This window comes from Volvox carteri (assembly GCF_000143455.1).
Source record: "Volvox carteri f. nagariensis unplaced genomic scaffold VOLCAscaffold_32, whole genome shotgun sequence".
Classification (NCBI taxonomy): Eukaryota; Viridiplantae; Chlorophyta; class Chlorophyceae; order Chlamydomonadales; family Volvocaceae; genus Volvox; species Volvox carteri.
In genome coordinates this window covers 605,416-625,023 of record NW_003307575.1, presented here as the reverse complement: position 1 = coordinate 625,023, position 19,608 = coordinate 605,416, and the positions used below count along the sequence as shown (strand labels likewise).

The window sequence follows — 19,608 nt, the reverse complement described above, 5'->3', positions numbered from 1 at the left end:
TTTCGAAACGCATTGTAACTGCCTGTCGGCGTTTTTGGTCTCGGTAAACTGAACTGGCCACCCTAACGTGATACGCCGTCATGGCGTCAAATTATTTTCCGGTGGGATTGCTGGACCAGCCATGGGGTGAGGACGATTCACTCGGCACATTGTCGTCGCTGGAGAGGCGGCAGAGAAAGGCCGCGGAGAAGTCGGATATCAACGCTTTTTACAAGTTCCTGGGTATCGTGTTTGTAACATTGACCCTCCTTTTGCTCGGTAGTGAACTCTACACAGTCGCCACGGAGCCGTCGCGCGGTCTTACTGGTGCATTCTTTTTGGAGATAGGGCGGATGTCTGGAGTTGCTTACGGGCAGCTGCAGAACCTGTACAAGGCAGTTGGTGATGTTGCCTGGACTGGAATTGCTGTCGTCTATGGCCACGATTTTGCTCAGCGAGGTGGGTTGGAATAGGCTTTGGGCACCTCGCGAACACCACCAACGCCTGCCGAAGGATTGTTGACATCAATGGTTGCTGAGGACAATCATTCCTGAGTCCCATTGTTCGATAGACACAGGTTCTTGTATGCTTAGCTGCGCCTAGGTTGTCACGTTCTTTATGGTTGGGGCCACCAATGCATGTGCTCGCTTTATCGCTTACATCAACCCTTGCTTTAGAAATCAAAAGCCAAGCCGCATGCGGGGTCTGTTAGGTTTGGTTGAGCCAACCCTACTCTTGCTATCTGTGTCCTTCCCTCGCCTCTGTCTCCAATTTGTGCAGGTGTAAGCATCACGGATGGCGCAGCGCAACTCCTTGCGAATGGGCTGTATTATCTCGCTTTGGCGTTATCGGGTATGGCGCTTGCTGTGTACTCCTTGTTAACATCAGAACCTGCGAGGACTTGTGAAAATGGCACCACGTAGGAATTTACTTATCTGGGCGAGAAAGATAAGTATGAATGCGTGTGCTTTTTCAGACAGCCATTGCATGCTGCCTAGCCGCGAATGCCCAGCCAGGTCCTCCACGCTGCTATGTTCCGGATAATTGTCAATAGACTCTGCCTCAGCAACTCTGCAACCCGTCGCTTAATAAGCAAGCGACCGCTATGTCAAGTGGGTCGTTCGCCCGCAAACTGTAGCCTTGCACGCTTTGCCCCCCTGTGTGCTTTGGCCCCCCGGCCTCCCCCCTCCCACAGTCCTCATCATGTATTACGCACATCCCGCCGTAGTCTGCGCGCCGCTGCGCACAGCGGCCCTTAGCACCCTAACTGCCGGCGGCCTGTTCGGGGCACCGACGCTTTATGCATGGCTCGTCTCGCGCCTGTGCAAGACGCGGAGCCCAGAGCCGGTAGTCCTTTGGGCGCTTCTTTTTGCCGGCATGATGTGCTTCGCATCACTCTCCGTAGTGAGGACAGTAGGCATCCGTCCAGGTGATGCGCCACATCATGCTCCAGGGGTGGCCAGCTTGTCGCGGCACCGCAGCTCAGCGGCACTACGATGCCAGCGGCCGATGACAGCGAGTGCTGCCTCGGCAATGGGCAGCGGCGGAGCCGCTGGCAACGCCGCCTCCACCGGAAGCAGCGGGCATAGGCGCAGCGCGCAGAGCCGTACAACGTCAGTAGGGCGAAATGGCGGTGGCAGTGGAAGCGGAAGCATCGCCGCTGCGGCGGCGATGGCACGGGGGGATGCGATGCAGCCGCCGTCCATGGCGCGTTCGGGCTCTTCGGCTAGCTTGACCGTGTCTGGGGGTTTACTCGCGGCTTTTAGTTGCCTGTCTGGGGCCAGCACGCCGGGGAGTACGGCGGACCCTGTCGGCATGCAGGCCTCCGTACGAGCCGTACACCGCACCACCGGCAGTAGCGGCGTCAGCGGCAGCCGTAGCACCGCCGACCTGACCCCTGCCCCACATGCCAGTGGTGGGGTCCCTCCTAATCCTACTAGTTCCATGGTGACTAAGCGCGGCGCAGCAGCAGCAGCAGCAGCAGCGGCACAGCGGGGAACAACTGGTGGTGGGGCTGCCGCTACCGGACCATTCTCGTCATCGTCATCGTCGTCGTTCGCACCGTCAGCATCGGCTGCTGCGGCCGTGGACGGTCGCGACCGACCCACGGGTCACGCGTACGGGTTGCCTGCATGTTTTGACCCAGTTGGGGTGTCATCTAGCAAGCTGGCTGGGAGCTCGGCGCCTCCGCGGAGCTCCGGGACGCGGCGGGCAATGTCAGCGGTTCTAGGCGGTACAGCAGCAGCAGTAGCTGGTTTTGGCAGCGGTAGCAGCAGCAACAGCAGCTGTAGCGCGTCTGCAGCTGCCAAGCTCAACACGAGCAATAGCAGTAGCAGCAGTAAGGTGCGGCAGCAGACTGGAAGCCCAGCCTGTGGAAGCACCGGCGGCGGTGGCGGTGGCCCTGACAGGCCAAGTAAAGCGAAGCAGGGGGCCGGGGGGAGTGGCGGTAGCAATGGCGGCGCGGCACCTGGATCACCATCGCCTAGTCAAACTCGTAGTAGCACGGCGGCAGATCCAGCTGCAGTGCATACGAATGGGAGTAGCAGGCAAGCAGACACGGGATCTCACGCTTCTAAAACAAAACACAGCCACCAGCACGACCCAGCTGCGGCGCCTTTGGTAGCGCACCGCGAATCCGTCGCTGCCGCTGCTGGCACGACATCGCTATCATCATCATCAGCCACATTAGCATTATCATCATTATCAACAACAACAACAACAGCGGGCCCGATGGCTCCGTTGGTTGCTGCATCCAAGAGGAAGGGCTCAAGCAATGCCCCCGGGAGCAGTGCCTCCAGCAGTAGTGGTAGTGCTGCTACTGCTACTGCTGCCGCCGTGCCGGGTCCCGCAGCATCCCTGCTTTGCCCCGCTGTGACACCTAGAGCGGTAGCGGCAATAGGCACATCATGTCAGCAGCAGCAAAGCGCGCCCTCTATCGGTGCGTCCGCTGTCGTCCCCATCGCCCCCCTGGCTGCAGCAGCAGCAGCTTCCACCGGGACATCAAGTCGATCCTGCCGGCCGGAGGTCGCTGGTTCGAAACCGGCTACCGGCACAACGGGTACTACTTCTTTTCTTAGCCTTTCTACAGCCAAGGGCACATCGTCTCCTGCCAGCAATGCCACCACAATCACCACAAACGCTGGCGGGTTGCTGTCTCGGCTTACTGCGTCCGTAGCTTCGGCAGCAGCGGCAGCTCCCGCCATGGCGGGCCGTACGGCAAAGAAGGCTGTAGCCACTACCGCCGCATTTTCCCGCAAGCCCCACGGGCCGCAACAACAATCTCCATTGCCGCCGCCGTCGTCACCGCAGTACGTTATCGTACAACCGCCGCCACCGCCACCTCCGCGTAAATCGCATGTCCAGATTGCGGACTCTTCTGTAGCGGCTCCTGCTGCTGCTGCTACTGCCACCCCCGCCAGCGGTGCTCAGCCGGCAGGCGGCGGCGGCGCCGCCGCCGCCGCCACAGCAGCGGTGACCTCGAGCCAGAGCTCTGTCAGTCGCAATCCCTGGCTTAACCCTAACCCCGCGATAAAGCTTGCTGTCGGACTGCCCAAGGGCCTTAAAAGTGCACCTGCTGCCGGCAGGCAATCGCAATCTATGCCTATGTCCGTACATCACCCGGCAGCAGCAGCAGCAGCGGCGGCGGCGGAAGCCCCAGCAGGAGCGGCTCGCAGTAGCGGCGGCGGCGGCGCCGCCGCCATGCATTCCTTGGTGGCGTCATCCGCTCGTTCCATAAGCTACGGCGGCTCCGCAGCTGCTACTGCTAGTGCTACTGCCGGCGTCACGTCTGCGTATCCGTCGATTGTGGACAGCGATTCTCACGCCTATGCGCGCCCACCGATATTCGGAAATACCGCTGCTGCTACTGCCACTACGGCGGCACCGCACCTCAGCAGCGAGCCCGTTGCCACCGCTGCGGTGGCCGCAGTAGCAGCAGCCCCTGTGTTGGGCGTTCCCGCGAGCGTTTTCCTGCAACCCCACACACAGGAACAGCTCCGAAACCATTTTCAGTCAAACTCTGCAACAACAGGCCCGGATTCCTTTATCTCAACTACCTTCATCTCCTCTGACGCCTCGGTGGGCCCGCTGGTGGCGCACAAGCACGCATCCGGCGATCTGGACATTGCAAACGTAGCCGCGAACTACCATCCCTACCCGTCAGCCGTAACGACGCCTAGAAACGAGTTTTCAACGGTACCCATCCTCCGGGCGGCGGAGTCCGAGTCGACGGACTCCTTCTCGCTTTTCTCGACGCCGCCGCCGCCGCTGATCACCTCCGAAGCCGCCGCCGCTGCAGCTGCCAGCATAGACCCAGCCGTTGGCCTGATGCCGGCGGACGCTGAACCTGCGCCCCGCGGCGTCAGCACAGGCGCAGCGGGACATGTGCTGTACGGCTCGTACGGAATGTACGGCGGTCACTACACTGCCCTGCCGTCGCTCGGTGGAGATCCGGTTTGGAGCCATAACGTGCCGTCCGTCTTTGGCGTGCCGCCGGGTCTAAAGGGTGCCAGGGCGGCAGCGACGGCGGCAATGGCGCCGCCGCCAGGATTTCCCAGCCACGCGTACGGCGGCGTTTTCGCGGCAGGTCCAGTGTCCGGCGGCGGCGATGGCTGGGAGCAGTCGGCAGCGGCGGCAGCCGCCGTCGTCGCCACGACAGCGTCCAGCACCCTGTCTGCCGCGCTGCCGCTGCCGCCGGCGGGCAAGAATGACGTCCTGGCGTCCTTGGGGTTTGTAGACGACGGCGCCGACGCCGCCGCCGATGGCGCCAGTGGCGGCGGAGGTGGCAGCAGCGAGGACGCCGGCGCGTCATGCGCCATCTGTTGGTCCGAGCCGCGGCAAGTGGGCTTCCTGCACGGCAAGACCAGCCACCTTTGCGTGTGCCGCCGCTGTGCCGCCAAGCTTCGGGAGGGCGTGCACCGCTGCCCCATGTGCCGACAGCTCATAGAGCGGATCATTGACATCTACTAGAAGGGGAAGTCTCCACAACACCGTAGACCCGGGGAATGCACATTGCAGTACAGTACGGCAGCTGAGGGGTGCTCAGCTCACACGCGACGGCAGCGACTGTGGCGGCGGCAGCGACTGTGGCGGCGATGGCGGTGGCAGCGACGGCAGCGGCTGTGGCGGTGGCAGCGGCGGAGGTGGCAGCGACTGCGGCGGCGACGGCAGCGATGGCGGCGGCAGCGGTGGTGGCGGCGACTGTGGCAGCGGCGACAGGAGGCAAGAAGGCCATGAGAGGCGAATGGTGCCTTCGTTGGTGTCGTTGGCTCAGTGGGCAGTGCGTAACGGCGGGCCGCACAGTCACAGGGGCCCTATGGGCCGCACAGTCACAGGGGCCCTATGGGCCGCAGGGGCCTCCATAAGGCGTTCCCAGAGATACAATTCCCTTGAAGGCCAAGCTCCTCGCGCTCCACCTCGCCACCACCGTCGCAATGCATTAAGTTTTGGGGATAGTTAGGGGGTTCGTGTGGGTAGAATGGTGGGGGACCCTTCCGGAGTAGCGGCGTGCGGGTCACGGCTGGCACGCGAGGGGCGGGGTTTTTGGGGGGCGGGTCCACGGCCATTGGGGGACGACGGCATCAGGGGCCAGCCCGTCGTCGACGGGTGCGTGTGGCGTGTGGCGTGGCGTGCGACGTCGTGTGCGAGCTGTGCAAAGCGGCGCGAGGCGTATGCACGTATGTATGTAGGTAATGTGAGTCGAAGGTCTGAATCGCAGGGCTCTGTTTATGTGCCGCTGGTGCTGCTGCTGTACATGAGGTGGTTAGCGGTTGGGACCGTTATGCGGTTGAGAACGACAGTTGTGTGCCGCGGGTACTCGTGCGCAAGGCCTGCCCGGACTGTTCACACGCGTTATGTAAGTATGTATGTATGTATGTAAGTATGTGGCTGGCCATGCAAAGCAGGGGCGGTGGGCGCTCCCGGCAGGGGCCGCCGCCTCTGACGCGGTGAGGTGACATGTGAGAGCATGTGGCAGTGGTTGGTGCGCGGAGACATCTACCTGAACGTGGCCGCCATCGCACGCGCAACCCCGCTCCCACCTCCTCAGCTGCCACGACGTGGTGGTGGTCTTGGTGCCGATGGTGATGACGATTACTGAACACCACAGGGACGGGGGGTCCGCTGTGTGGTCCACTTGCAGGCATCATCAGCGACCTGATGGGTCATTTTCCGCTCCGTACTTGCGGCGCCGGTGGACATACATACATACATGCATACATACATACAGCCGGCTGGTGGTCATGGCGTGGGTGGCACGATTACATTATTGCGACCACGGGGGATTGCGGATGGTGGAGTTGGCGCTGCCCCTGGGGGGATGCGGGCGCAGGTGCGTTAGCATGCACTGCTTGCCTTTTCCCTACGTTTGGGGTGTGTGTGCGTGTGTGTGTGTTACTTTTAGTCTTGCCGCCGTCTCTCTATCTATGTCTCGGTGTATGTAAGATGTAGAGAGTGTGTGTGTGTGTGCGCATGTATATGCACACATACATGTATTTGCACACACACACACACACACAGAGGCGCGCAAGCTGGCCGTGCAGTGTGCACGTGGCAGGTGCTGAGCAACAGCAGCAATGCAGCGCTCCTTCCAGCAGACGCCCGCCTCGTTCCGGGTTCACGGGTGCGCGCGCCATTCGTCAAGCGGGGCTTTTGGTAGGGCCAAACTAGGCAACGCTCGGCCCTTGGCTGGGCTGGGTTGGGTTGGGCTGGGCTGGGCTGGTTCAAGCGAGGCGAGGCGAGCAGGTCGCATGTTGGGGGCTCTCGGTGGTGGTGCCGACGGCGGCGGCGGCGGCGGCTGCAACTGTGTCTTGGTTTTACCTAAAGGGGTGTTGCCTGTTTTGGACACCCTGGAAAAGCCGCGGCGGGGCTTGGACGCCCAGTTGCGTTACATATCTGTTAGGCCAACCGCCGGCCAAGGGCGCGCCATGCATGGCTTTAGCCGTGTGTCAAACCGTTTTCCGAACAGATTATACATTTTATCAAACACGGTAGCGACGTGTTCATATCTTGCAGGAGGTTTCTTGCGCACCTTTTGGCGATGTGGTCGTAGTAGGTATAGCACTGTTTGCTCTTTTGGAGTGTGGCGTTATGTACTAGTGGTGGTGGTGGTGGTGGTGGTGGTGGTGGTGGTCGATAGCGGAGGGCTAAAGGCTAGAGGGTCCTGTCGCCGCTTTTTGAGGTGAAGGAGGAGGAGAAGGAGGCGGCCGTTTGGGTGGATGAGCGTGTTGATGGCTATGGGTGGCTGGCTGGCTGGCTGGCTTCCCCACTCTCAAACTCGCGTACAGAACCGTAGACGGCGTGGACGCCAACCTGATGTGGTTTCGGAGGAGGTTTGAGGATGTGTGATGGCCCCTGGGGTTTTCTTCTCGCTCTTTACGATGCTCCTTGCTGCTGTTTGATGATGTGATGCTCGAAGGAACGTCTCACGTAATACACGTGTTGCGTACGGCGGAATGGTGAACTGCTATTATGCACACAGCACATTGCGCTGTGGACGGGCAAATGTACGGCAGCGGCCGTACATGTGTATTTGCGAGATGTCTCAAGGTGGGAAAGGGATTGTTTTTATAGGCAGGAGTGGAGAGATGAACATAAATTCAACGATAGGTATGTTGCGTGTGGGTGTGGGTGTGTGTTGGTGTTGCGTTGTACATTATAAGAACGGTAATGCAACAGCGCTACCATTGTCATGGGAACAACCCTTATACTGACATCTCGAGGGTTGTGCTGTTTCTCTGCAGCTACCTACCGCGTACGGAAACATCGAAAGCGCTCTATTAAAAGCATATGTACTATCACGAGTTGATTATGGCTGTTGGTGCTGTGGTCTGTTGCATAATACTTGTTCTGAGAGGTGTTGTATGCTGCGCGCACGAGCAAGGGCTGTGAGTTGCATTCCCTGCCTCGCCGGCGACGTCTACATATTCCGTTCCAAACCCCTTTGGTAGATTTCCGAATTCTTCTTCGCTATTTCACAACAAAACGCGCAAGCATCAAGTTTGGCCAGAATCTGTACACAGAGCTGCGTTCCCAGAGCTGCTTCAGAAAAAAAGCTATAAGGAGTTTTGATGTTGAGCCTGGCAGTTTCTTAACGACTATGCGACAAAAACACGATTTTCAGTTGTAATTCCATTGTAGAGTAGCTATCCCTTAGGATTTACCCAGGAAAAAACACAGCCAAAGTTGTCGTCCAAAGTCTGAACACCATGAAAACGCTCATCCCTCAGGAACTGTAATAACAATCAAACATGGCCTTTTTACTTGCTTGCTCGACTAGCAGCTTGGCGAAACTTGCTCTGCTATATACACAGTTTTAGGTACGCACAGTTTCACAGACGAGTAGATGTAAACAACTTTCACGTTAGGTTCAAGCGCGCAATTTAGCGACCCACGTTGCGTCGCCAGCCACGTGCTTCCCCCTGTCCTTATAGGCTGCATCAGGGCCAACTTGCTGAAGGCAGTCGGGGTCCAGGGTGAGGGGGCTATCAAAAAAATCCCGCCCGCCCGCATAACCGGGCAATTATTAGGACGTACAGAACAAACTGCGGCCAGCAGCTTTGCGCAGTCGTTGTGTCGGTTGGCGGTCTCCTCGGCGGCTCGTCCGAGTCCTCGTGCGTGTGTGCTGTGTGGGATCCAGCAGCAACAGCAACAGGTGCCGTTCCTGTGCACAGGGGAAACAAGTTCGGCATTAGGTCGGATTAGGTGAGCGGCAGTCACATACAGCGGCAGTCACATACAGCGGCAGCCACGTCAAGATGTTTTGATACACGTGGCGCCTTGCGTAACGGAAAGTTGGGGAGAAGGTTCCCGTGCCCCGTGTCGCCTGCTGGTAACACGACGCAGGGTTCCCTATGGCCTTGCATACCAGGCACCACCACCAGCACCAGCAGCACCACCACCAGCAGACGCAACAGCAGCAGCAGACGCAACAGCAGCAGCAGCCGAAGCAGCAGACGCAACAGCAGCAGCAGCAGCAGCAGTCGCAGTCACAACAGCACCGGCATTCGCAGCGGCGCCAAAATCAGCATCACGACGGCTGCAAGACCGGCGAAGCGCAGTCCGCTGCTTTTCACGGGAACATGCATGCGCCTGCCAGCGCAGCTGTCTTTCTCGGCAATGGTGGCAGCGGCACCAGCGGCGGCGGTACCAGCGGCGGCGGCGGCGGCGGCTTACTCGTAGGTAGGTCCCCAGACCCACCTGCAGGGCATGTCCCCGACGACAGATCAGCTGAGCTCACCTCACCTCACCTCACCTCGACCGTTTCGATCGCTCTGCGCTTTTCTAGATGTTGCCCGCTTTGCGTGTTTTCATGCCCGCTTGCAAGTGAGCAGCAGGACTATCCTGCTGCCTGCAAGCAGCCCTCCACATAACCAAGCCAAAACCCTCCCTCCCTCTGTGCCTCCCTCCCTCCCTCTGTGCCTCCCCCCGCATTGTCCCCCAAACTACCCAAGGGATATTGCTGGTGTTGGGGCTGAGCCTTCTGGGCTCTCTGGTGGTCCTCTTGCATAGCCAACAGCTGCACCAGCAGTTCCCGGACCCACACCAGCACCCGCACCCGCACCAGCACCCGCACCCGCACCAGCACCAGCACCCGCACCAGCAGACTCGGCACATTGCACTTCGCATCCCCGGGTTCCTCACAACCGCCTCGCCACGTCAGTCTTCTTCCTCCAGCCCAGGCCCGGACCTGGGAAGCCGAGGAAATCGACAACATGCCCAAGGCAAGGAGCGGGTTGAGGCGATGACGGCGACTGCGGACGAAGGGGTCAATGGCTCGACGGCGAGTTCTTCACCTCCCCGGCCGTCAACTGCAGTAGCAGCAGCAGCAGCAGCAGCCGTAAGGGGCCAAGCAGTGAACCGCCAGCGCCAACCGCCGCAAGAGCAGCTGGTGGAGAAAGGACGTACAAACTCTGAGCTGCAGCAGCAGCAGCAACAGCAACAGCAACAGCAACAGCAGCAGCAGCAGCAGCAACAGCAACAGCAACAGCAACAGCAACAGCAGCAGCAGCAGCAGCAACAGCAACAGCAGCAGCAGCAGCAGCAACAGCAACAGCAGCAGCAGCAACAGCAACAGCAACAGCAGCAACAGCAGCAGCAACAGCAGCAGCAGCAGCTTCAGCAGCAGCAACAGCTCCAGCAGCAGCAACAGCAACAGCAACAGCAGCAGGTGCACCCAGACTCGGGTCAGGATACCAGGCCGAAAGCGGCGGCGGCCTTTCCGGTGGCGAACGAGGTGGCCCCCCGGGTCGATCCGGGGACTGCCAGGCTGCATCGCATCCCCCCCATCATCCACCAAAACTACCTGTCTGGAGTGGCGGCACTGGAAAGGGACTCGCGAGCGGAGAAAACGCACTTTCGGTTAGTTCAGTTAGTTAGTTAGGTCGTAAAAGTAAATGGCAAAGCATGAACAGATGGCCATTTCCACATACGCGTGCAGCTGTTTGCGTCACAATGATGTTGTCCCGTCGTACGGCGATACTGTGCCGTCGAGAGACGGAAAGGCTGCTAGGTATCGAAGGGTAAGGCCTCCATGAACACTACACTACCACCGTACTGTCGTACAGTGTCGTACAGAGGCGAATGCTACCGAGGTTATATTCCCACGGCTGGCGCTAACTGCAACCCTGCAATAGTGCTCCCTTGAGATGTGCCCCATGCGGCTTCCCAGTCCAGATATGCCCTAACACATAACAGTTGTGGGAAGGAACCATATCCTAATGTATGTTTGTGCGTATGTATGTGTGTCCTAAGAAATGCCTTCTTGCCGCCCCTACCCCGTTCTCCTCCTCCCGTCACTCGCCGCTCGCCATCCACCTGCCTCGCCGGCTCATGTATATCACGTATATCCCGTTCGGTTGCTGCTTACCAGGCGTGAGTGGTGGCTCTCCTGCCAGGTGGGATGGGGGCCCCCGGGGCCGGTGGAGCGACTCACTCGTGGTGCAGTGAGAAACTTTGTCTCGCCCTTCACACTGTCACTCTTTCCTGTCCTTGTGCTGCTGCGCTCACCGCCATCATTTTGCCGTGCTGTACCGTGCAACATGTAGACGCACAATCCGGGATGGCGCCACATATTCTGGGACAGGGAGGCCGGGGAGCAGCTGTTGAGGACCAGGTAAGGGTGAGGACAGAAGGGGGAGGGGGAGAGGGGAGAGGATGAGGACAGAAGGGGGGAGGGGGAGAGGGGAGAGGATGAGGACATCCTCTTTCTGGGTCTATCTGCAAGTTGTGGACCGGGGGTTTATGAAGGGTGGATTGCTGCTTGCTGGGTGTGATTGCTTAAGTGGCCACACGCACGCACGCACATACGTACATACATACATACATACATACAAGTGGCCAACCCTGCACTCGTGCGGAACTTGTAACTTGTCATTTTTTGTGTGTGTTTGTGTGGCTATCCTTGGTGTGCCTAATGTTGGCGCCGTTCTAGTTTAATTCACTTTGACTGCGGTCCGGTGGTTTGTCCCGTGGCAGGTACCCCTGGTTCTTGGCCGCTTGGCAAGGTTACACGTCCGTGGTGATGCAGTCAGATGCCCTAAGGCCCTTCATCCTCCACACCTACGGTGGGCACCGGGTCTTTCATCTGTAATAATGAAAATATTAACTATTTCAATATTATTCAAAATATTAATAATTCATAATATTTATTATTTAAATAATATTTGTTTATTTAACTATATTACTTCATCTCTATTAAATATCATTATTGGTGTTGGTGTTGGTATCTCGTGTGTAGAGAGGACCTGCAAAAGCTGGCGGCAACCAACCTGCTCAATAGGCTCAATAGGCGTTTCTGACAAGGCTATGAAATGAGCATGGAAAGCAGTGTGAGAATCCGGAAAAGAGTTCCTCCCTCCAGACATGTATCTAGCATCCCGCGGTGAACTTTAGCACGTGCAGTGCACTTCACACATGGACCACCTGTGGCACCGGCGGCTGCCTGTTTAGGCGTCTTTCCGTTTTTGCAGGTGGAGTGTACTTGGATTTGGACACGGAGTGCTTCAGGCCACTGGATCGCAGTTTGGAAGGTAATTCAGCACCTAGGACGATTTAATTTCGTAAAATCGTTCATTTATCCTGTGAAATTTGAGATTTTTTCCGTGTGAATTTTGTGGGTTTTCAGTAAGTTTTGATGAATTTTCATGTCAACTTTGATATAGTTTCGTGGGAGTTTTATGAGTCTTCATGTGAATTTTTTAATTTTTTTTCGTGTGAATTTTGACTTTTTCCGTGTGATTTGGATTGTACTTGCATTTTACTATATAATTGGGTTGACGTCTACGGCGGCCCCCAAGCGCTTCTAGTTCTTCTCTCAAACTCCATTACAGCACACCAGGCCTCATCAGCGACCCGAGCCCGTGTCGCGCGTTATATATTATTTAAATGTCGTTGATCTCGACAAAAAGCAAACACGCACGGGAGACAGGCAATCAGCGTAAATGCCGTCAGTCGCAACAACCGTCCCTGCTACCAACCAACGCCAACTGTTACGAACCAACGCCAACTGCTACCAAGCGGATCTTCTCTTCCCGGTGGGTACACGCGTGGGTACACGTTGCGAAACGCTGCCTGTTTAGGCTACGACCTGGTGCTCATGGCGGAGGAGCCTGATCTGGCCAACAACGCGCAGATGGGCTCCGTGCCGGGGCACCCGCTGTGGCAGCTGGTGATGCGCCAGCTGGTTGCCAATGCGGCTGCGGGCCTGAGTGATCCGCTGTACGCCACCGGACCCCGCGTCATCACAGCAGCATTCCGGGTATGTGAGTGGGGAGATGTGTGTGGGGAGATGTGTGTGGGGAGATGTGTGTGGGGAGATGTGTGTGGGGAGATGTGTGTGGGGAGATGTGTGTGGGGAGATGTGTGTGGAGAGATGTGTGTGGGGAGATGTGTGTGGGGAGATGTGTGTGGGGAGATGTGATGAGTGTTACGCCTCTCTGGGTAACACAACCGAGGTGTGTGTGTGTGTGTGGTTGTTACAGTGGGCTCCAGACTCACGAAGAGTAGAGCCATCGGGCGAGCTGGCCGTGCACTGCACTAGAGACTAATATACAAATTAGGCAATCACCCAGATGAGACAACTAAAGGCAATTAGACAGTCAAACCGCGAGGAAAGGGAAGGCGAAGGACCCCCAATTATTATTGAAATAGGCCTGAGCCTGAAAAGTCCTCCGATTAAGAGAATCAAAAAAATTGGTAATAGATAATCGTCCATCGGTGGCCGCTCCCGTGAGCATAAAAATTTGCCATATACAATTCGCAAGAAGGGGTCACGTGCGCCAACAGAATCCCAGTCTTTCCGTGGAATTCCCAGAGCTGCGAAACCCTGAAGGCGGCCCCAAAAGCCAACAAAAGTCAACCGAGGTGTGAGAGACACAGACGCACACACACACACACACACACCAAAAAAACATGCAGCGTGGAGGGTAAAAAGGGGGAAAGGTGCGGGCTTGCATTGGAAACGTCGAAGTAGTATAGGAGTGGAGGCCCGGGGCCCGGGGGGTATGACTGGTGGGGTTGCAGGAAGTGGTTGAGAGAGATGCAGATAGGTGACGGTTTGGCAACCAGGTGGAATTGTGGTGTGTATGTTGCTTGTGTAGGACACATTAGATATTGGGGCACAATACAAACTGTCCTACAAACTGCAGGGGGACTACAAAAAAGGACAAAGGAAGACCAGATGTGCAATGATATCCTGATTTGCATTTTCTTGACTACAGACCTTCGCTCCAACTTCCCGGGTGTTAGTTGTTAGTTGTTAGTTGTCAGGTGTCGGTTGTTAGTTCCTGTTCTCCATGTCAAAACATCTCGTCTGTACCTCCCCCTCCCCCAGTTCTGCTTCCTGTACATCTGCCGCAGCACTCTTTCCTTGGCAGCAGCTTTCAGAGGTGAACCCCTGAAGCCCCTTACCCCCCACCCCCCACCCCGGAGCGTCCGTCGGCGCTCCATTTCGCATCAACAGGAACTGTTCGCAGTGCCATCGGGGCCCCTGCCCGGCCGCTACAGCACCGTGATTCCCACGGATCGCAATACAGAGGTGCACACCGACCCGTGGGTCGGCAGAGCAGCAACGGCAACAACAGTGGAGCAACAGCCGCCGAGTCCTGCAGCCGCCGTAAGTAGTAGTAGTAGTAGTAGTGGTGGCGGGAGCACCGGCGCGGTTGCTGCTGTCGCGACGACGGGTGCGTCGGCGTCAGACCCTCATGAAGGCAAGGAGGAGGGAGGACAACACGATGTGGAGGCTGGCAGGGTTGCGGCTCCCGAAGGGCGGACCCGGTTTCGGAGCTCCGAGGCTGTGGTGTACGGCCCGCGTCAGTGGTTTCATCCTTGTGCCTGGAATGATGGCGCTTGCCACCGAGCTGTGTCTCTCATCACACCGTTGTTGCGGCGGGAGCCGTCAGCCGCCGTGGCCGCCGTGGAGGCAGCTGCTGCTGCTGCGGGTGCTGCCGCTACCCGCAGGAATACGTCAGCGACCGCCGCAATGACCCAGGATGCGTCAGCAGGTCGTACCGGTACGGCAGCAACCCTCCGCTGGCCGCCGCAGCCCCTTTGCGGGGCCTTGCGTTATAATAACCCGCAGGACTTCAATATCACCGGCGTGAGTGGGAATACGGCAATGGCGGCTACTACTGCTGCCACTGCTGCTGCTGCTCCCGCCATGGCGGCGGCCGCAGCCCCGGGCGATCTAACGAGTAGTTGGTCGTTGCTGAGTCTGTTGGACGTTGTGGGCGAACACCATTTCTCCGGTAGTTGGCTGGGCTACGACGGCAGCAAGGCGCAGAGGTCCAAGGACTCGGTAAGTGACTCTACCTGAGTCCGCAACAGGGCGCCATCACCCCCTGATGAAAAGAATACAGAGAAGACGTGGTGATGGAGAGGCTTTCTGTTCATAACCTAAATCTTTTTCATCACCCTCCTCGTTCTCGTTCTCCTTCTCGTTCTCTCCAGCTGCCTTGTATGTGCCGTTGCACCCACCATCATATCCCATAGCTAGTGGTCTTCTGGACAGTATCCTGGACCGTATATCCTTTGCAAACCTTCCTGCCGTACCGTAACGCACCTAACAGAGCCTCCGAAACCATCTTGTATTAATTGCAGGTGACCCGTGTCTGGGCCACCCTGGGGGATTTACCCCCCAGACCTCGCATGAACCCATGACGGTTGCACCTTTAGGAAAAAAGAAGGGCAACGCAGAGGTGGAAGGTGTAACATGCTTAGAAACATAGATCTGCTACATGGGGGATCCATTATTCATATTTTTTTCCCGTACAATTTTCCATATGCTCCGTTTGCTCTATATATATCTGTATTCCGTTTTTTTTATCTGTCCTGAGTCTCGTCATGAACCTTTTGCCGTACAGGTGACGGAAGGGCTGTCAACCTTTTTCAGCGATGCGCGGCTGTTCATCGAGGACGTCCGCAGCTGTGGCGACGCCATTCCAGTGACCGTTACAGCAACCACCGCAACGACCACCACAACGGTGACAACCACCTCTGGCAGCCCAACCGCAGGCACTACTAACAAGGCGACCGCAGTCAATGATGAGGGCACATCATCGTCAGCACGGAACGCGACGACGGGGGGGGGCCCAAGAGACCGTCCCCGGCCCCGTCCCCGCCTCCGCCCCCGCCTCCATCTCCGCCGTCTGGATCCAGTTATCCATGGAATGATTGGGGCAACATGGAAGACGAGACAGCTGCCTTTGAATGAAGCGGTTTCGGAGCCAGCCTGCTTCGCTGCTGAATGGTACCTCCGAGCCCCAACCTCAGGCCCCGTTCCCCCTGCCCAAAGCCGCCGCGCGACTGCAGTAAGGTCAGGGGAGACCCAGTCGATTACACCGCTACAGGGGCCTGCACCAGCAGCAGCAGCGGCAGTCTTTTCAGAACTGCAGCAAACAGCGCCACTCACGGCGCAACGGCAGGCGCAGGCGCAGGCGCGACCGGCGCCGCAGTCTTCTGGATGGGTGGGGGGACGGGGGGTTGAGAAGCGGTTGGATGCTGCAGGCCAGGGCGTGCGTGGGCGTAGGAGCGGTATGCGGCGAGTTAGCACAAGGCCCTGCACAGTGCTGCATGTGCGAGAGACGCCGCAGCCGCCGCCGCCGCCGCCGCCGCAGCAGCAGCAGCAGCAGCTGGACACCGCGCTGGCTGGGAGCCTCGCATGTGATGTGCACGTGCTTAATCTGGTGGGAGCGAAATGGAGACCGTACGGCACATACGACGAGTATGGAGACGCAGGATCGATAGACCGTCCACCAGTACGTAACATGCGTAATATTATTCATGTCCCCATAACCTGCTGCACATCACAATAGACCACGATAGGCCTGCAAAGGGTACATGTAAGCCTTGCATGAAATGACGACCAATAAATAGATAAGATCTCGCTAATAAGATGGACCTGTACTAAAAGGCGTTAGTAAAAAAATGGAATCTGTTTATATTTATTATTAGCTTGGCTTTGGGATTTCAGCCCTAACATGTGCACGTGCAGCATGCTTGGGAGTCTTGGACGCCGCTTGGGGTTCTTAGTTCTTGAGTTCACGCGTTCACCGAGGTTACGTTATGAGGTTGTTTCCCGTAACGTGTCGCACCGTACTCATTCTTTTCTAGTATTTTCTCATTTAATCCTAAACATCTGGAGGACCGTCCTCCTCCTCCTTCTTCCCACACGATTGCGTTGCGGCCATGTCTGTCCATCTTGTCACACGGCACCACATGCCATCCTCCTAACCTGCAAGAAGGGTTTAGCTCCCTTGGCATCATTTCCCTGAGTACTCTTTGCCCGCTGGTGTTTACATAACCTACCTACCCGCGACGCGCGTAAAAGGTTCTAAGGGCTGTTGGCAACGGCCGCATCTTCTGGCACAGCCCGGTCCGGATCTGGATGCTGGCTGCTGCTGCGGGTTATGGAGGGAGTGAAGAGGCAGTGATCTCTATCTCAGGAGATCTAGCGGAGGAAGGTAGCGACCTCGGCGGCGGCTTCGGCGGTGGTAACAACAACAGTGCCGGAATGGGCTCATTCTCCGTCCGGACTGCGCATGGGAGGAAGGGCTCATCAGCCGGAAAAGCAACGCAGCAAGACGACGACCCGAGCCCGGTGTTGAGCGACCCGGTTGCATCTGACGACAACAACATCGCAAATAGGGGGCGGAGCCAGCCGGGGGGCGGAGCTGCAGCTGGGAGGAGGGAATCTGTTGGGTGGTCAGGGAAAGATACTCGTCGTCCAGCGGAGACACGGGGGCTCACAGGGGCTGCTGTAATCCATGCACTGCTTTCAGCAGCGGCTGCCGCAACCACCACCACCAGTGCGAACGGAGCTCCCGATGAGGCAGGAGAGGAACAGGGAGGGGGACTGGGACGTATGGCATCAGCAGGCAATAGCAACAGTAGTAGCAGAGGTGGCGCTACTAAAGACACAACAGCCATCGATTTGCTCATCCTCGACTGCCTGGGTGGAAGCAATTGCTGGGAGATCATACGGGATCTGTACCACAGTGACTTTCGTGTGCTCGACCAAGTGCATGCCCTGCTGCTTGTGAATCTACCATCGGTGCCGTGGGCGCAGCGGGAGGTCCTGTACGAGATGTACGAGCTGCTGTACCAGATCCATGGCTTTGTGGGGTTCGCACATGGATGGTCACAGCCAGCAGCACGTCAGCCATGGAGAAACGGATTGGTGTTGCAGTCCGATAGGGCGGTTAGTTCCGTTGGGTCACATGCCAGCGTCAGATATAACCGCACGCGGCGGCCCACTACTGAGGCGGTGGGTGGTGGCGATGATGATGATGATGACTGCCATGCCGTGGTGCTTCGGGGGGGTTTGACACTGGGGTTCCTCAAGCCGGGGGGTGTTGGTACAGCAGCGACAGTGGCCTAGATGGTGCTGCGGTCGCGCCTACTACTACAGCAAAACATGCTCGTACCATTTATAACAGCCATCAAACGTCTGTTCGTCAATCCCTCGTGGTGCCCTCTGGCTATCTGAGGATGGATGGTGCACGAGGGCAACTTTGCATGTGTGTGTGTGCTTTGTACGTGTGTGTGCTTGTGCTTGTGCGGTGTGCGTGCTTGCTTGCGAGGGGAAGAGATCGACAGTCTGATGTTGTAACAAGGACAAACAACATTGAAGGCCCCGCACTAGCAACTACCCGCACTACCTGTCGTCCTAATAGCCGGCTCGCGTGCAGGCAGCCGAATTCCCAATCATGACATCTACCTATGTAGATGTGCAGCTCGCAAGGAAAGAGCGAGGTTGCTAGTGAGCTTACCAGTATGTACGTACAAAAGCTTACTTCGTAGTTCGTAGTTCGTAGTTCATAGTACACTTGGATTAGCTGGTAAGTTTTGCTCCTTGCTTCTCCTTTTACGACATAGACTAGAAAAAGGGTGCCGTAACGTGCAAAATAGCAGTTACATATCTCATCTCTGGACATTTCTCTTTAAAGGGGTTCAGGTAGCTATTCTAAAGACTTTCCTTTTTACGACGTCGTGCATTAGTACGGGTCGTACACTGGATGGCTGCATCTTCGCTGGTGTATCGCATCCGGTGTCTTTCGACACCACCTTGACTGGTTGTGATAAAAGATGAACGTTGCAGGTTCAAACGGATTCTGTCTGAAAGCACATTCACGCACACCTACCACCTACCCTTATTCCATCATTAGTACTTGAGCAGCACGCAATATGATGTGTATTTGTGTGAATTGCAAACCTTGCTGCTGTTTATTACAACTCAAACCTAGTTCCTTATCTATCGGATATATAAATAGCCGCAGGCTTGCCTGTTTAGGCGCACTGGCTTGCTTAAGCCTTAAGTGAACCTCATCATCATTGGGCTGCTTTTTTTCTACCTAGTTCCCGTACACATTGTACACGTACATGGCTGGCGTCATAACATCAAGAACGCCGCAATGTGCATCATTCACTAGCACTCGGAATATTCTGATGGATGGATGGGGGACGTTCCATATGCATTTCTTCACACCCCCAAGGCGCGAGTGGTCACGTACGTGCGTGGCCATGGATGCGTAATAGATTTACTTGGAAGCAGGAAGAAACAGCAGCAGCCAGAGAGAGATGCAGCAACCGCGGCGGCATCTGCGCTGTTGTGGGTGATGAGAAGATGAGGTCGATGATCTTGCTGCATCATCGTGGTGAGCGCGGCGCTGGCTGCCGGCTGGAGGAGATGGCCCGGCGGGTATCCTTGAGCGATCAACGTACGTATGTCAGAACCCAAGACATTAAAAATTATTCATCTGCTGTTATCCACTTTGTGCAAGACTATTGGATTCTGTGTCCTCATCAAGCAGCTCGCCCTCCTTTTTTTTCGCAACAGAGCGTCTCGGCTTCGGGGTCCACTGTAACAATCGCATTCTCGGCTTTCGGTACGTCTCTAAGCATCGATAACGACGACAACGGCACAAAAGTATCTCGTTTGTTTGCTTGTACGTCTTATTCGCAATAAGGAATTCTGGCCAAAGTTGTCAGATCGCCGTGTCTCACTAACAGGACTACAGTGGAGCCCTGGAGATCCGTGGGGGATGCCCCAAGGTGCCGCACGGTGCGGGGACAATTCCTCCTATCGTTTTCCGTTTTCAGTTTTCAGTTGCAACATCAGCACCTGCTGACGGCTCA

The 19,608-nt window shown here is 57.0% G+C and overlaps 2 protein-coding genes across 2 annotated transcripts; both read left to right on the top strand.

Annotated features, from left to right (window-relative positions):
* Window positions 1-80: 80 nt before the first annotated feature.
* On the top strand, window positions 81-4,947 carry VOLCADRAFT_118163 (uncharacterized protein; the record flags this gene model as incomplete). The annotated part of the gene is made up of 4 exons (XM_002952828.1): window positions 81-438; window positions 760-831; window positions 1,175-2,322; window positions 3,289-4,947. 4 exons carry the CDS (start codon window positions 81-83, stop codon window positions 4,945-4,947), a joined length of 3,237 nt encoding a protein of 1,078 aa, XP_002952874.1.
* Window positions 4,948-5,614: 667 nt separating this feature from the next.
* VOLCADRAFT_105697 (uncharacterized protein) lies at window positions 5,615-17,851 on the top strand (the record flags this gene model as incomplete). The annotated part of the gene is made up of 19 exons (XM_002952827.1): window positions 5,615-5,924; window positions 6,026-6,094; window positions 6,206-6,307; window positions 7,457-7,524; window positions 8,409-8,450; window positions 9,429-9,632; window positions 11,022-11,089; window positions 11,504-11,540; window positions 11,946-12,005; window positions 12,555-12,737; window positions 13,393-13,416; window positions 13,808-13,862; window positions 13,906-14,089; window positions 14,519-14,576; window positions 14,649-14,770; window positions 15,336-15,532; window positions 15,745-15,787; window positions 16,089-16,157; window positions 17,540-17,851. Exons 1-19 carry the CDS (start codon window positions 5,848-5,850, stop codon window positions 17,849-17,851), a joined length of 1,974 nt encoding a protein of 657 aa, XP_002952873.1. The 5' UTR covers window positions 5,615-5,847.
* Window positions 17,852-19,608: the final 1,757 nt, after the last annotated feature.